Source organism: Leucopleurus acutus (genome assembly GCF_964270905.1).
Source record: "Leucopleurus acutus genome assembly, chromosome: 6".
In the NCBI taxonomy this organism is placed as follows: domain Eukaryota; kingdom Metazoa; phylum Chordata; class Mammalia; order Artiodactyla; family Delphinidae; genus Leucopleurus; species Leucopleurus acutus.
In genome coordinates this window covers 16,673,835-16,690,882 of record NC_139149.1, presented here as the reverse complement: position 1 = coordinate 16,690,882, position 17,048 = coordinate 16,673,835, and the positions used below count along the sequence as shown (strand labels likewise).

The 17,048-nt window shown below is 37.4% G+C and overlaps 1 protein-coding gene across 5 annotated transcripts in view; it reads left to right on the top strand.

Annotated features, from left to right (window-relative positions):
- Window positions 1-17,048, top strand: part of DPP10 (dipeptidyl peptidase like 10) — a gene marked incomplete at both ends in the record, with an annotated part of 1,304,794 nt that overhangs the window by 1,164,040 nt on the left and 123,706 nt on the right. For all 5 annotated transcript variants that reach the window (XM_082841087.1, XM_082841086.1, XM_082841085.1 and 2 more), the window contains one exon: window positions 6,856-6,976. In XM_082841087.1, coding sequence (XP_082697213.1) covers window positions 6,856-6,976 — 121 coding nt within the window. The remainder of the gene's footprint in view (window positions 1-6,855; window positions 6,977-17,048) is intronic.

Genomic DNA, 17,048 nt, shown 5'->3' with positions numbered 1-17,048 from the left:
ACTGATAAAATTCTGCATAATTTTTTCCTTTTTCTTTAAGTTAACAGAATGCAGCAAATAAGCAGAGCTGATTCTTGTGAACAATCCCATTTTCACAGTGCCCAGAGTAGAAACAGAGCATCATTCATATACCAGAAGACCTCTGATTTGCTCTTTACTAGTGCTACCAAACCAAACTTGGGTCTGCTCACCCACCACACAGCAAAGCTAATCTACTGACACTGGGTTGTGGTGAAGGCAAGTACAGCATTTATTTGCAGGGTGCCAAGCAAGGAGAATGGGTAGTTCATGCTCAAAAGACCCAAACTCCCTGATGGCTTTCAGGGAAGTGCTTTTAAAGACAACATTTGGAGTGAGGGTTGCAGCTTGTGGACTTTCTTCTGATTGGTTGGTGGTGAGGTAACAGGGTGATCTTTCAGGGACCTTAATCATCAACCTTCTGCTTCCAACCAGTCTTGGTTCTATGTGCTTGTGGTCAGCATACAGTTACCTTCTTCCACCTGGGTGGGGATCTTAGTTTTTGCATAACAACTCAAAGATATGTGTCAGATTGTTATGTGTATTCCTTAAGAAGGAACTAGGACTCTGTTTTATCCCTAAACTATTGTTTCTTGACTGTTTTTCCTTTGTTTCTTCATTCCCTCATTTCCCTAATTATTAACTGCTTGAGTTTGTTCTTTGTAACTCAGGGAAGTCCTAGGAGACTAAAGCCCTTTTTCTACAAACAAGAAACTGGGGACACAGAAGGGCTTTTATACCCAGGAAGACCCCACAGTGTCCTGCTCAGTTTCACTAGCACTATTCCCCGCCAAGGGTAATTATTATCATAACTTGCAACACAGTTGTTGACTATTACAAATAGCACTGCTATGAGCATTCTCATATATGTTCCTTGATATATTGGGTTCCCATATATGTCCATATATTGGATGTATATCCATATACATTTTTGTTATGGATATATATCCATATACATTTCCTTGGATGGAGTTGCTGAGTTTTACAGTTATGCACATGTTCTGTTTTGGTAAAAACTGTTACATATATTTACAAAGTGATTGTACCAATTCACTTGCCCACCAGAAGAGATGAAAGTTCCAGTTGCTTTACATCCTTGGCAACATTATTATTGGCTCTCATTTTCACTTTAGCCATTCTAATTGTAAAGTCAAAATACTCTGATTTTTTTTGTCTGCTTATATTCTTTCGTGTTACCAAAAGAATCTGTTATATAAATCAAAATAAGGACCTTTTATTTATAAGTTTACACTTAAGAGTCTTTAAAGCATAATTCCTCCAAGTATTTCCTAGACTGAAATGTAGCATATTGCTTAAAAGGGAAAATTTTACTTCAAATCCAATGGAATCATATCCATTAATGGAATATGGCTTACATATTTCAAACATTTTTATTTATTTAAAAAATACTTAAATATCTTATGTATGTGATGGAGTTCAACGTGGCTTATTGATAAAAAAGTATTATGTACATAATTATGTGCTTTAATACTGTCCATATGATAAAATTTTCTTATTTACTGAAAAATGATAACATCTGAATCTAATAATGATGCTAAATCACTGCAAAATCTTTTGTGTGTGATTTATTTCCAAAGTAATATTACACGAAATTCACTTTATTAACATATATTTAGTTTAATATAAATTATTTAAGAAATTGATAAGTTGGAATAATTAAAAAATAAAATCTGTTCCTGGTAAAGCAAAAGGCAAAGATTCCACACAAATTTTGGAGCCACTATTGGATCAGGAAGTATGATGAAGTTGGAGTATGGTTAGTGGTCCAGGAGCCAAAAGAAGAAAGGATATGGTTATCTGAATGTTCACATCTATTAGGGCAGGTTGAAAGATGAGAACTGCATAGATTTGAAGGGTATGAAAAAGAAAAAAATATATATATATATACTGCTACTTAGTCACTATTGTTGAAGCTGGCATGCAAAAGCCACTACCAAAGGTTAAACGTCTTCCAGTTCCTAACTAGCAGCTTTCTCATATTTGCAGAAAGTAACTAGAACCCATCAAGCAAAGAAGCTGAGAAGACTAGTTTGCAAGGGAATCTTAGAATTGTAGATTTCAGGTTTCTGATGACACAGTAATAGAAGACTATGGCGGGTGGGGGGCAGGTGTGGGGCTGAGTACCAAAAGACAACATTCAGGGCTTCCCTGGTGGCGCAGTGGTTGAGAGTCCGCCTGCCGATGCAGGGGACACGGGTTCGTGCTCCGGTCCGGGAAGATCCCACATGCCGTGGAGCGGCTGGGTCCGCGAGCCATGGCCGCTGAGCCTACGCGTCCGGAGCCTGTGCTCCGCAACGGAAGAGGCCACAACAGTGAGAGGCCTGTGTACCACACACACAAAAAAAACAACATTCAATGTATATCTGTTGGTGAGATCCCTGCTAGTGTAAGTTTGTATTAGTATTATCATTGTCTGGTGCACAAAAATGGATTCGTGTTGAAATAATTTTCTTGTTTTGTGCCTTTTTGTCACTTGACAATATCTCAGTGAAACACCTCCAGGTCAACTCATGTAACTAATTTATTCTCAAAGCCCGAGTGTTACTACCTGATGTGGATGAATCATAATCCATCCAGGCAAGCACTTTGATAGGTTTTCACTTTGACTCTTTATTTTGGCCATCATAAACACTGCAGAAATAAATATCACTCTTCATCATTCTGTACATATTGGTGGTTTTCTGTTTTTGTTTTTCTTACAAGACAAGGTCCCAGATTTGGGATTGCGGATGAGATGGAATATGTTTTGTTTTCAGTTGCCATATTGCTTTTCAATATGCTTGTCACATTTTATATTTTCACAATCAACATAGGAAAGGACCCCTTTCACCACATCCCTGCCAGTAATATATGTTATCTGGGATAGTTTCTTAATTACGACTTTTTCCCAGAAAGCAAGCCACAGTAGAAGGCAACCCAAATACTATCCCAACTTGGCTGTGACTTTGTAGATTCTCTTACACCATTACAACATATGGGGATTTTTGAATGATTTGTAGTTTTCTAGTTTAAAATTATCATAAAAAGCACTCAAATCAGTGAAGGTGGAATAGCTTTTCAGTAATATTTCAGCTAAAATAGATCTAACATTCAATTATATTTCTGTTCTATTCTGATGTTCTTTTTCAATTAAACTGGCTGAAAGTTCATAAGAGTCTGCTCTTATAAGTTTGTATTAGGCATTGTCTCTGGTTAAATCAGTCACAGTAGGGTAATTTACAGTGTAATTGCTCTCAAACCTATAATCCTAATGACTTTTAACCTCAAATGTTCATTTATTGCCATATGTCCATCACAAGTTGGCTGGGGCTGGGGAAGGAGTTTGTACCATACCTCTTCACCCAGCAATCCTGGCTTCTGGGGCATCCATCATCTTAAGCATTACTGGAGTAGCAGCAGGGGAAGAGAAGGCAGAAAGTTGAAAATTGGCTCTTAAAGCCTCCTGCACAGCAATGACACATATTGTGTTTAATCATTGGTAATGAGTAATATCAATTAACACATTGATAGAATAATTTCCTGGGTCATTTACTACATATTTCTCAGTTTGTCACAGCATATAGTATTTCAGCTGTCTTCCTGTTGCCTTTCTTGTGACTTTACCAATTTTGAATTATTTTGTAAGTGTACTAAGACCATGGATTTTGAAAAACTGCTTAGTCAGCTTGCTCTATTAGCTGAAAAATTAAGTGGTCAAATAGCTATCCATTTCTATTTGTTATACAGTTTAGGTGGCTTATTGAAGGAATTGATTGATGGCGTCAAAAATATTATGACAGTTTAATCAGTAACATTAGGATAAATGGCATTAGTGTTTGTCGTATTTTCAATGTGATTTAAATCTAGTCGTAGCCCTTGATCATTGCCCTTTGGATCCAGCTTAATTTCACCAATGTGCCAAGATACTACCTGGGAATATTTGCAGCTCCTATATTGCTAAAGTAGTGGTGAGAGTTTGTGACTATTACTTGAAGCTAATATAATTCAAGGAAAAACTTTGGTAATTTAAAAGGGTTTAAAAGACTATAAATGTATATTTTCATAAAGGCAGCCACTAATTTTTTGTCCACAGAAAAAAGATCTTGTGGATATCCCCTGATATTACAGATTTCAGCAAATGGCATTAAAATTCTGATTCCATATTGCTTGTTCTTTTACATTGAAACAGATGTCAGTTTCATGTGGAGTTTGAACATCATCCAATCTGTTCTTCAAATACAAATGTAATTACTGGTCAATGGTTTTGGTATCCAAAACCATTTATACATCTGCTGAAATCGTGAAGGTTTTATTAATTGTTTTGACTTAGAGTTTGTTCCCTTCAAAAAGCTGAGGATTTGGAACAATTATTACATTGGGTTAAGTAACCCTTTTTAGTGTTTTTTAAATATTTATTATTTATTTATTTTTGGCTGTGTTGGGTCTTCGTTGCGGCATGGGGAATCTTCACTGAGGCACGCGGGATCTTTCGTTGCGGTGCACGGGCTTCTCTCTAGTTGTGGTGTGCGGTTTTCTCTTCTCTAGTCGTGGCGTGCAGGCTCCAGGCTGGGTGGGCTCTGTAGTTGCAGCACGCAGTCTCTCTAGTTGAGGCACTCAAGCTCAGTAGTTGTGGCGCGTGGGCTTCGTTTCTCTGTGGGATGTGGGATCTTAATTCCCTGACCAGGGATCGAACCACTGGACCATCAGGGAAGTCTCAAGTCACCCTTACTTTTGATAATAGTCCCATGTGCTTATGTAGCATGAGTGTGGATGATCTGAATTTCTATTTACTTACAAGTCCTAGTAGAAGGTTATGGTACAAAAAGAGAATTCCCTCCAAGTAAAGCCGATTTTGTGTGCCTATTTCATATACTGTTTGTGAAAGGCAAAAGGAGGTAGTATACAAAACACATAAAGTTTAAGCCTTAAATGGCTACCATAAAGCTAATATTATTTCTCAGTTATGAGGGGTTGTGAAAGTCATAAAAAAAAAAACACTTCCATCCAGTTTTAAGATACCTGAGATATAGTTCTCAAACTTGTGCCTAAGTGGGACCTGCATACTTTCAATAATAAGTTTATTTCCTATATTCTTATCACTTGAAAACTTTCTAAATGAAGTGAAAGCAATGAATATCATTTGTTAATACCACCCCCTCTCCTCCTAATAGTACTACCCCTACTGCTATTACTATTCTACTAACTATTCCTAATGTATAGTTGTCATAATATAATCAACCCAATAGTCAATAGTTTGGGATAATTTACACATTGGCTGAAGCTGTAGAGGTTTTGTTTTGAATTAGATTCTGTAGCGCCTGCAAAAAGTGTAAGATTTTTGAACCAGATTATCTTGCGTGAAGTCAGCCCTGCTCCTAGCAATAGCCACATGTGTTACATGTTCTACATTCATCATCTCATTTATTCTTCACATCAGATCTCTAAAGTAGGTGTGAGACATCCACATCTTATAAAAGAGAGGATTGAGATGCAGAAAGGTTAAGCAAATTATCCAAGTTATTTGGATTTTAAATTTAGGCTGCCTGATTATAAACACATGTTTAAACACCTCTTATATCTTTTTACTCTCCACCCCCAACAATTCTTATTCTTATTGTCATCCTCACCTGTAATATAAACAACAGGTAGTAGTGGAATGGTTAACTAGATACACTCACTGTTAAGTGCTTGCCAAATCACCAGAATCAAAGTAGAATACCAATCAAATGTTCTGGATATTAAGATTGCCTTCATCATTGAGCACATCAAGGTTTAAAATCTAGGACCTCATGATTAATCAGACAATTATTTCAGAAGTTCTTGTGTTTGCTCTATCTGCTTTTGTGCAATGATCCTATAGCATGCTGGAACACATGGGCACTAGGCCATCTTTCACCTTCTTAGTAAAATGTCAATCTAAATAGCAATTTGGCTTTCATTGAACAATATTTTACTCCCCGCAACAAGTGGATGAAACATGGCTCTGTGACAGTTATATCACACAGACCAACAGTTTGGAATGTTTGGCATTAAAAATATTTTAAAGTGAATTATAAATAATTTTATCCTGAATTATCTCTATTAAAGATAGTTTGTTTTTTGTGGACAGACACCGTTTAATTTCTACTGGTGTTCCTGTATTGGGACTATTGTTGTTGCTGCTGGTGATGTTGATATTATTTTGTAAGACTGTAATGTATTCATATTAAAACTCTTTCTTGAATCCTCAAGCACAAGGTTATTATTACTGCTATGCTATTTAGGAAAGAATTACCAGGGAAGACTGAGGCATAGGGAGGTGTGTTCCACTTATCAATCTGAAAGAATTTTGCCAGTGTTTCCTTTCATTAGTGGATCTTTGAGTTGAGCTGGAGAGAATCAGAGACATTCTCTAAAGATTATTTTATTGATCACCAATGCATTTTTTGGTAAAAGACCCCAAATTGAGGTTTTTCAAGTTGTTTGCTGTTACTAAGATGACATCTAGTACAGTTGTCAGTCTCTTAAGCCTGCAGAATATTATCTCAAACCCAAACCAATTTTGTGGTATGAGAAAAAGATTATTAAGTAGATGAAACATTGTTGTCAAATATATGGATGTAAAAGCTTCAATAGCTAGTACCATGTAATTTCTAAATGATAACTGGATATTATATGATAGAGAAAGAAACAGCCATTAATAATTGAAAGCAATAAAAATATACATTAAATAAAAACAAATTGAAAGCAGGCAAATAATAAAACACAGCTCTTCAGCTATTATTCTTTAATATGAAAGTTTAAAAAAAGGCTTCCTAATATTTTTGGTTTGTTTGTTTTACATGTTTCCTGATCCAGATTTATATTTTTGAAAATAATATCTACTATCAACCTGATATAAAGAGTAGTTCATTGCGACTGACATCTTCTGGAAAAGAAGGAATTATTTTTAATGGAATTGCTGACTGGTTATATGAAGGTGAGTGAATAGATTTAGTTTCAAAAGAATACAAATGATATATTTTTATACAAAATCTATAAGAAAAATCTGTTCAATTATAACAATACTTATAGCACTATTTCTTCCTCTCATTTCCTCTCAAAATTGCCTTCATGCTTTCATATCTTTGCATCTGCTCATGTTTTGACTGGTTATGATTTACATCTACTTATATAATTCCATGTTTGAGATATATATATATATATATATCACATATACACACATACACATTTTGTTCAGGCTAAATAGATCTTATTTTTGGTGATGCTTAACTAATGAAAATGAATAATCACCTTACATCACTCTGGAATTAGATGCTGAATTTTTCTGACTCTGGGAAAGAATAAACAAAATCTTTTACTATTCAAAAAGTGCATGAAAGCCACTTAATTATTAGTCATTTCCATTAAGAACATTCTGTCACATTTTAAAAGCCACTGTATAGGGACCAAAATATTCAATAAAACCTACCTAAAAAGTTATTTATAATAACTGTTGAATCAAGTTTTCCTAATAGCTGAGAATATAAGAAGGAATCAGGTGATGAAAACCTCTACCCAATTTTATCATGTACCAATTATCAGCTAGTTATAGGTACAGATTGCCTAGGAAAAACTCAAAGTGTGAGTTTAAAACCTACGTTTCAGACTCTACAACTGATCTTGGCAAAATACATCAAAATTTAAACTAAGTTAGTCTATTAAATTAAAAATTATAAAGCAAGGATCTTCCAGAGAATAAATTTTACTCTTGAGCAGTACTGGCAAATGCAATCTTTCTAGCTCAGAGTTGCTACTTTTAATTATGTAAGAAAGTAAATCATTTAGTTTATTCATTCATTCATTTCATTCATTCATGCTCTCATTTGACAGATATTATTGAAGACCTCCTATGTTCCAAGTACTTGTCTAAGTGCTGAGATACATCAGGAAACAAAACAAAGTTCTGCTCTCAGGACTTTACATTAAAAGGAAAATGTTGCTGGGTGGAACTATATTATTAAGGAAGAGACATTGTAGCCCTCAAGATTTACACATATATGTGTACGTGTGTATTTATATCTATAATATATTTTGTGTATAAGCTAGCATCAAATAGTAAAAGCCACAGTTTATTCTGAGGAGTAGGGGAACCTACTGTGGAAATATCCGTGATAATTATCCTATGAAATTTTACAAAATGAAATGCACAAACAGATTAGTAGGATTCTTTGGTTGAGAGTGTCAAAAAACTGACTCTGGCTTTCTTATTTCAAATGATGGATTATTAGAGGGGCCTGAGATGCCCCAATGAATTGAAAAAACAGGTGAGGAACAAACTTGAAACCTTGGTAGTTCTGAGAATCTAGGTAGTAAGAATTAACCACCTCTTACCTAGAGGAGCTAGGAAAGACACACCTTTTATCTTCAAAATATTTTCGGTACTGTAGGAGACCCTGAAAGATGAAGAAACCATGCCCATGCAGTGTACTAAGTAATAAATCACAGTAAACACAGGATTCTATGAAAAAACAAAGGAGTCAGACTTAGCCCATTTTAGGGATTTGTAAATATTTTCTTAATGGAGAAACCCTCTGAGCTGAGCCTCAAAGGATGAGAAGTTTAACACAGAAGAAGAAACCAGGAAGGAAAAATCCAAGCAAGAGTTAAAAGCTTGAAGAATCATAGAAGGGTTAAACAGCATAGTGTGTGCCCAGGGAACTAAAATCAGCTTGGTATTATTGAGGCATAAAATTTGAGAAAAGGAAGGCAACAAGAGCCAAGAGGCAGTAACCCTAAAAGTTATCTGGGATTTCAATTATTTTTCCACTATTAAATGGAGAAACTAATACAGCTTTTCAGGAAAGGAAGTGTCAAGATTAGATCTTCCACATAAATAGATCATTTTGGCTAGAATGTAAAGCTGGAATTGAATAGTGAAAAGAACCAATGAGCAGCTATAAGGCTTTTTCTATGTTCTATCAAGAGATAATGAGCAAGAGGACTAGGGTTAAAGCAGGAAGAAGGAGGGAAGATTCTAAAATTGATGAGGCCGTAGAATAGGTAGATCTTAGTGTTTAAATGGACGAGATGGATTGAAGAAGTCAAGAATGAATCTTTGGCTTCTGGTTTGGATCACTAGTAAATAGTGGTGGCAGACACAGTGAGTAGACATCAGAAGGAACAGTAGACTCAGGGAGGAGAGGAATAATTTAGTGGGAACATTGGTGCTTCACAGTGTGCTAGTATGCTACATTGGGTGACAAAATGTGATCCTTAACATTCAAGAAATTTTGAGTCAACTAGGGGTAAACCCAATATAGGATGTACTGACTTGACACTGATCAAGATTTGGGCCTCTGTCCTTTAGGGAAGGCTTCATATAGCTTATGGAATTACATCTTTGAGGAAATTATAAGGAGAGAAATTAAAGACCACTATTTGGGAAATAAGGTTATCTTCTTAATTAGAGAATAAAAACCTGTATATTGGGGCTGAAACTGAACAGTGTGTTGAGGGATAAGCAGGACAAATGAGTAACAAAAACTTTTGTTTTGGGGATGATGCTGTAAGTCTGACACTTTCCAAAAAGGGGGAAATGGAAAAATTATGGGTTTTGCCATTCAAATTAAATTCAATCCTTTGGGCTCATATGTTCTAGGTATACTAGGAAATTCCAGATATGCTATGTGAGTTAATTCTTATGATGCTAGTATATCTAATCACTTACTGAAGAAACCATGATTCAGGGAGAATAGGTGACTTGGACATGACCTCAGCGTTCGCAAGGGTAGAGCTGACACCTGAATGTGTGTCTTCAAAGTCAGTGCTTCGTCTGGGCTACTCCACCTGTTACAGTGCAGGGCCTTTCACTCTTCCCTAAGGGATGACATGCATTATGGACCTAAGGTGTTAGATTTTCCTGGTCTCTTTCATCAGCCAGAGACTCTGAACCCTACTGTCCATGGACTTACCTCAATTCTTGCTTCAGTTCCAAGAGAAGGGACCTTACGAAGGGAATAAGTGTTAAGGTTTGGCAGAGGGATTTAGGCAATTCATACATCATTGATTTTCCCTCAGCATTTTGCTTGGCATCCCCAACCTATGGTTCAAAAGTCCCACACGGGCCTTAATCACTTACTATCACTTTGCTTGTCCAATGTGTCAACACCTCCCAGAATCCAGACCTTCTCTTTTCCTTCAGTATACTCATGAAAAGGCAGTACTATCTATTAGAAATGCATATGATCTTCAGCAGTATATATGTGATACTCTAGTGTAGAGATTTTCTTTTTATTACTTTGCAGAAATCAATTATAATATGAGTTAGCATGTGTGGGAAACCCAAGAAGGAACATGTAACATTTCCACTTACTTTTTCTAAATGGAAATTTACCTTCTATAATTATCGTAGGAAAAGATTAGAAGAGTCACATAAAAGATAATAAAATGTTTTTATGGCAAATATTAAGTGCGTTAGGGCCAGGCCATTCTGTGAGTGTGCCTATTGCTCCCAACCACAGTCACTAATGTGGAGTCTTTAAAAGTCTTTTAAAAGTGTAATTGTTTCTATTTCTAGTATTACGCAATTCCTAAGGAAAGTAAAAGCAAATAAAATATAATGTGGGGCTTCCCTGGTGGCGCAGTGGTTGGGAGTCCGCCTGCCGATGCAGGGGACGCGGGTTCGTGCCCCGGTCTGGGAGGATCCCACGTGCCGCGGAGCGGCTGGGCCCGTGAGCCATGGCCGCTGAGCCTGCGCGTCCGGTGCCTGTGCTCCGCAACGGGAGAGGCCACAACAGTGAGAGGCCTGCGTACCCCCCCCTCCAAAAAAATAAAAAATAAAATATATATATATATATAAAAAATGTGTTTTAAAGAGTTGGTGAAGTTCATGGGGAATTCTCTGGTGGTCCAATGGTTAGGACTCCATGCTGTCACTGCCTAGGGCCTGGGTTCAATCCCTGGTCTGGGAACTAAGATCCCACAAGTCACGCAGAGCGGCCCCCCCCCCCAAAAAAAAAGAGTTGGTGAAGTTCAGAAGAAAAATAAAACATTGTGCTCAAAATGAAACATTTTAAATATAATTTACACAAAGCACCTCAAATCTTATTCACATAAATTGGCATATTTAACGTGGTAACTTAACTAAACAAAGTATCAGATCAATATTTTGTTTAAAAAAGGTAAAGTTCACAGCTGCCAAGTTTACAACTTTGAAAATCTCCATGGAGTATTCAATCTATTAAATAAAACAAAAAATGACTGTCACTTTCAATTATTTGAATAATGGAACTGACATGCCTAAAAGATTTATAAATATATTTTAGAATCTCGTATTTTAAAGGAATCCTTCTTTGAAATTCAATCTAACAGTTATTGAGCAGATATATTTGTCAGACATCATCTGAGAGCAATACAATGAGGAATATGGGTTTCTATGTTTTGGGTATTTCCAACTTAATGGAGAGAAAAACTATAACCAGCTATTATATAATGAACCATTTGAAGCATGGTAAATAGAAATATAAATAGAACTACATGTCATCGTATTAAATATATGTATAAATAGAATTAATTCTGATGCGTTGCGGGAATATAGGGTGGTTTATAGAAGAAATGGTTTTTGCATTGAGCTTTAAGAATGACAAGAATAAAGAGGTGAGAGAAGAAAATTACAAGATAAACAATATGCTTATCAACAAATTGGGATTGCTGTTTTTTTGTTATTTGGTGAGAATAATACAAAATGCCTGTATTCACTTTTTTTTGTGCCTTCTCATAGACACAGGAAGTCACATTCGTCCATTCATTGATTCAACAAATATTTACTGAGTACTTACTAAATTCCAGTAAAACTGAACTGTGACATATAAAAGAAAAAAAGATTAGAGATGCAGCCATGGAAGCCAGAGGAAGATAGGATGATAAACAACAATGCTAAGTCTCAGGAGGTCAAACAAGCTAAGGATTCCAAAGTTACTGTTTGATTTGCTACCAGAATTTGACTAGAACAAAATCAGTCAAGTGGTGGTGCCAGAAGCAAGCCTGCAGTGGATGGAGCTGTAAATGGGAAGTGAGGAGGTTATGAACATAGACAATTCTTTCAAGAAAGTTGACAGTAAGATACAGGCAATAAGGGGAAAAAAATCAACCAAAACCCAGGGCTGACAGTAGATCCTCAGGAAATGCTATCTAAGTTGATAAACTACAAATGGATAAAATCAGCTTAGTTTTCGGAATTGCTTGTTAATCTGAACACAATGGTCGTATAGGAGTTAATTTTCTGTGAGTGCTTTGTGTTGAGGCTATATTTTTAAGTGTCTGTGATATAAAACCACATGTGTTGAGAACTCCATCTACTCTGCCGTGAGATTTTCTAAATCAGTGTAACAAAGACATTGAAGAGCCACGCCTACATTGAAATGGAATGGAATGCAATGTGTAAAAATACATTGTTTGTAAATAATCTGATTACAGGAAGTTTCAATCCATGAGTAAAAGTCCCTACTAGTTGCAATTAAAGAATGTGTGCCTTGTTCAAGAGGACTTTTAAGCAAATGCATATTAAAGATTCTTTTATTTATCTACTTTCTATTCGGGTAGCTTTTTTTCTATACCTGAAGGAAGTCACATAACTCTTTGTATATACTACTTTGCTCTTTTATCATTTTTGTGAGGAACAACTTTAGGCATAAATCACTCTAAAATAAATAAAGGTAGATGATGTCCAGTTTCTACTGAATGGTGCTCTCAAATTGGGGCCATTCTCATTCTTGGGAAGTACTTGTGTACGCGTACTTCAGCACCCAGGATAGAACCTGCTTCTTAGAAACGCTGAGTGTTGATTTTGGGCAACACAGTCTGATCTCTCTGTACCTACAGGTCTTACAAGACTTAGAGTTTACGTGCACTCAATTGGCGGCATGTTTTTTCTTCAGTGTTAACGTGGCTCACTCATGTCTCCTCACCTGAATGTTAAGTTACTTGAAGAAATCAGGGTCAGGATCACTACTGGAAAAAAATTGGCGCATTCAGAATAGTATTCAGCTTTATCTATGAAGAGGCCACTTGTAAAAGACAAGGAATATACAACCTGTGGCTAGTAATGGTTTAGCCGTTAATACCTGAAGAAGGAAGGGGGGCAGCTGTTACTAGGGCCTAGAAGGAGGGAGCCCTGGAGTTTTCACAGTATTAGAAGCAGTGAGTTTTGGTTGAAGAAGACAGCCAAACCCACATGATTTCCATGGGTGGAAACCAACAAAATAAATACCATGCACTAACTTTTTTCTCTTTATTTGATTTGCCTGGCTTCATATTGGCCACACTTTGAGTTTTTAAACTCAGACACCATGGGAATGTTCTTATTATTCAAATGAAAAGTTTGTGGCCCCAGAAGAGGAACACACAGAGTCTCATCTGCTGCCGTTTCATTGTAGAGTGATATTAGTCCAGTTACATACCTGTCTGAAATTGACAGCCAGTATCTGTGTTTTCCATATAAGGTTTGGGGGGAAATGGCCCCATTAAGAAAGGAAATAACTTATCACATGGCCTTAATTGGTAATCATAGCTCCTTTCCTGAACTGTTCATTCCTTTTTCCATTTACCTTCAGTCAGCATTTTGACTAGATAGGTCATTTACCTCGTGCATCAAACCAAAACTTTATTCCTGCCAAATCTTATTCCTTTGCTTCCTCTTCTTAATAACTAGGTTGCTACCGTTTTAGTTTTCCATGGAAATGGAAATTGGCATGTAGAAATGTGGAACTGGAAAATGAGATGGAATTAGACAAGAGGGTATTTGTGAGTCTGCTAAATTCTAAATGTCTTCTTCCTTTTCCTTCTATATATAGTAAAGGCACATTTTCTTCCTGGCAGATGATATTAATCGTTGACCCCGCACAGTGACTGTGTTTTCTGTCAGTTTATTTTTCCAGTCACACTGAGCCCAAAATGGTCAGGGAAAAATTTCAGCTTCTAATTCAGAGGAACAGAATTGTGACTATTTTCCTTGTTTGGAGGCAATCCTCCCTTAGGTATTAGGACTTCTACACCCACCAAGCCCATTGTCATGAGGTTAAGAAACAGAATGTTGTGTCCAGGGGATTATTGATGTGATAGCGAAAGAGAACACTACACTTCCACCCCTTAGCTCCTAGATCTGTGCTTCCTGGTTAGGCAGGCGGACACAGAACCTCCTCTGCTATGAATGTGCTCTGGTGGACATTAAGCAGGACACTAGTATCTGGAGGATAACATCCCAACTTCAAGGATGGTGTCAAAAAAAATAGTGCCTAAATCGAGGTAGAGCAGACTATTTTACTCTTCTATCAAGCCTGGCTAGTGGGGAGCATGAAGAAATCAGTGAATGCCATTCTGAGTCCATTGCCTTCCTTTTGCTGTAAAATATTTGCTGTGCGGAGGTGACACAGTGTGGGTTATTGCGGTAATGGATAAGTTATTCTGTAAGTCCACGAACAGCAGTGCTGATAGGACTACAGGCAGCAAAGACATGTCCATATCTAGAATATGTATCGATTTCTGTTATGGCAAAATTCTACCCTTTCTTGATGGAAGAGTTACCCTGTAATCCACCTGTCAACAGGTAGTCAGCTGGGCCAGCTGGGAAATAATGCCATGTCAAGTGTTTAGTAATGATCATTATCATTGGCAACGAGAGACAAACTGGCATGCACTCGGTGGTCATACTGTCCATCTGGTCATTGAGAGCCTCCTCTGCTATGGACGTGCTCTGGTGGACACTAATATCTTCACATTTTTCCATTTTTACCCCTCCTGACAAGTCCATGCACTTATTTTCCCTAGACTTCCTGTCACTCATTCTGCGATTTTACTTTTCCATATCCCTGATCAGGTGACCATTTATTAGTTACTGTGCATGAGTCTGGATGGACCTATGCTTCAGGCCAAGTCTCCTTCCGTAAGAAGCAGAAAACTAAATATCTTGTTTAAAAGTCTTCCAACTGGGAGGATTTATGTCTATTATAGTCTTTTTAGGCCACTCCTGGGTAAGAGTATAGTGCAGAGCCTGTCCAGTTCCAGTGTGTTCAAGTACATCACGCAAACCTGCCCATAAACCAGGCCTACATTTACTCCTCCTCTGCCAGCTTATGTCAGGATGTCAGAGGCATAGGCATCCTGAGGCATAGACGTGAAATGGAGGAGAAAGGATAAAGCAGAGGATGCAATACGATGGGCAGTTCACTTATACGTTGTAGTCCAGTTCCTTATAAACCACTTCTATCTTATAGTGGAATATAGCTGTATGTGTTTAGTTTTATGGTCAGTGAATCAGATAAGATGGACAGTTTGGGTTGCATAGTCACTTGGTATCCCATGGTCAGGATAATTATTTCTACCATAGCTCAGTAGAGAGCTGCTTTTGAATTGGGGAATATTTATCGGCACAGGAGAAAATGGCCTTTCCCTAAAGCTTGTAATGCCTGTGCTCTGATTGTCATACGGTGATTGCCAGAAGCTTCACACAACATCTCTGTTTGGGAAAGACACTTGGATTACCATCGTATCTGCTGGGTCACAGGGTGAAGATGGTAGGAAAGATTGGACCATGGCCTTGGTCTGCTGCACAGCCCTCTCCTGCTCAGGTTCTTCTCAGAACTGGCAGTTTTAGAGGTTACCTGGGAACAAAACAGGTCAGCACATGTGAATGTAGTTTACGGTGTTCTTCAAAATCCAGAGGACAGGCCCTCTTTACTTTTAAATAAATATAATCCAACAAATTTCCTCACTTTTTAATAGATATCCCAGTGTATGCCAGGCTACTACATCTCTAACCTTTTCCCTAGGGATGCAGCCTCTTAAAATTTACAGGAATTACTCTTTCACTCTGCCTTTATGCAGAGAAGGTCTAGCTCCCTTGTATAGAGGTTGCTTCAGTCAGCAAGAAGACTTGTGGAAATTTTGAGGTTCAAAATCTTCAGCCGACATTCACCATAAAATGTGTTATTTATGAGACTGGTCCAGAAAGCAGTAAGTGTGCTGCACACATCTACCCAAGCATCCTTAGCCTATTTGGCAGGCTCCCAATACTTCTCTACCAATATTGCTGTCTTAGCTTTAAAACACAAGTGAAGTTGAGACCCTAATTTGTGTTGCACCTCTGCAACACTTTCTATGTTCTCTCGGACCTCAGCCACATCTGCTCTTCAACTACAGAAGAGAGGGACTCCAAAGTTGCCATGGTGACCTTCTGTGTTTTCCTAATTTAGTTGGCATGATTTCAATTTCTGTTTATTCCTATGTAATCCCTCTGAGGTGTCATAAGAACTTCACTTATAATCTTTATCGTTGTCGTTTTTGTAGCAACTGAGTGTCACCGTCACTTGTCCTCCAAACGCTTTTCCTCTCTAGCTGCATTTTATTCTATGTCATCACCAGTGACAATTGATTATTCATGATTCCATCCCTTGCTATGGATTATCTATGCTCCCAATTCCCCCCAAAAAAGTTATTATTACATCAAAGATCTCCAACCTAATCCCAAAATCTAATTTTGAAGGTGTCTTTTCTGAGTCTACTGCTGGTATTATGTTAGGGTCTTAAAAGGAAAAGAGTTAGCGTATTCAATAATTTGAAAACTATTTATTTACAAAAACATAATTTACAGAGGTGAAGGTGTAGGTGAAGGTGTAAATGACAGAACTATAATCTAGACTAGTAGCAGCCAGGCGATGTGCACCCCTATGATGATAGAAGTGAGCCATTATCAGATACAAAAGGAGAAAATTGTGTAGATGAGGCTGCATTGATAGGAGTAGTGAGATCATTTAAAGCACTCAGCAAGCCTCAGGTGACATTTCAGGACAGAGCCAAGGGAATACGTACTCTGACTTTACTCTCCTTCTTCTAATCTCTTGCCACAGTACCATAGTGGCCATGCTCTAGAGAGCATGGGAGCCCTTTTGATATAGTTCATACAGGTTAATTTCCTGGGCCAGAAATCAGGTGTAGAAAAGTGGATAGTGGATCGGGGGGTCACGTGAAAGATATCCAGTATATTTTTTAAATTTTTATTTCCTTAGAGCTTAGAC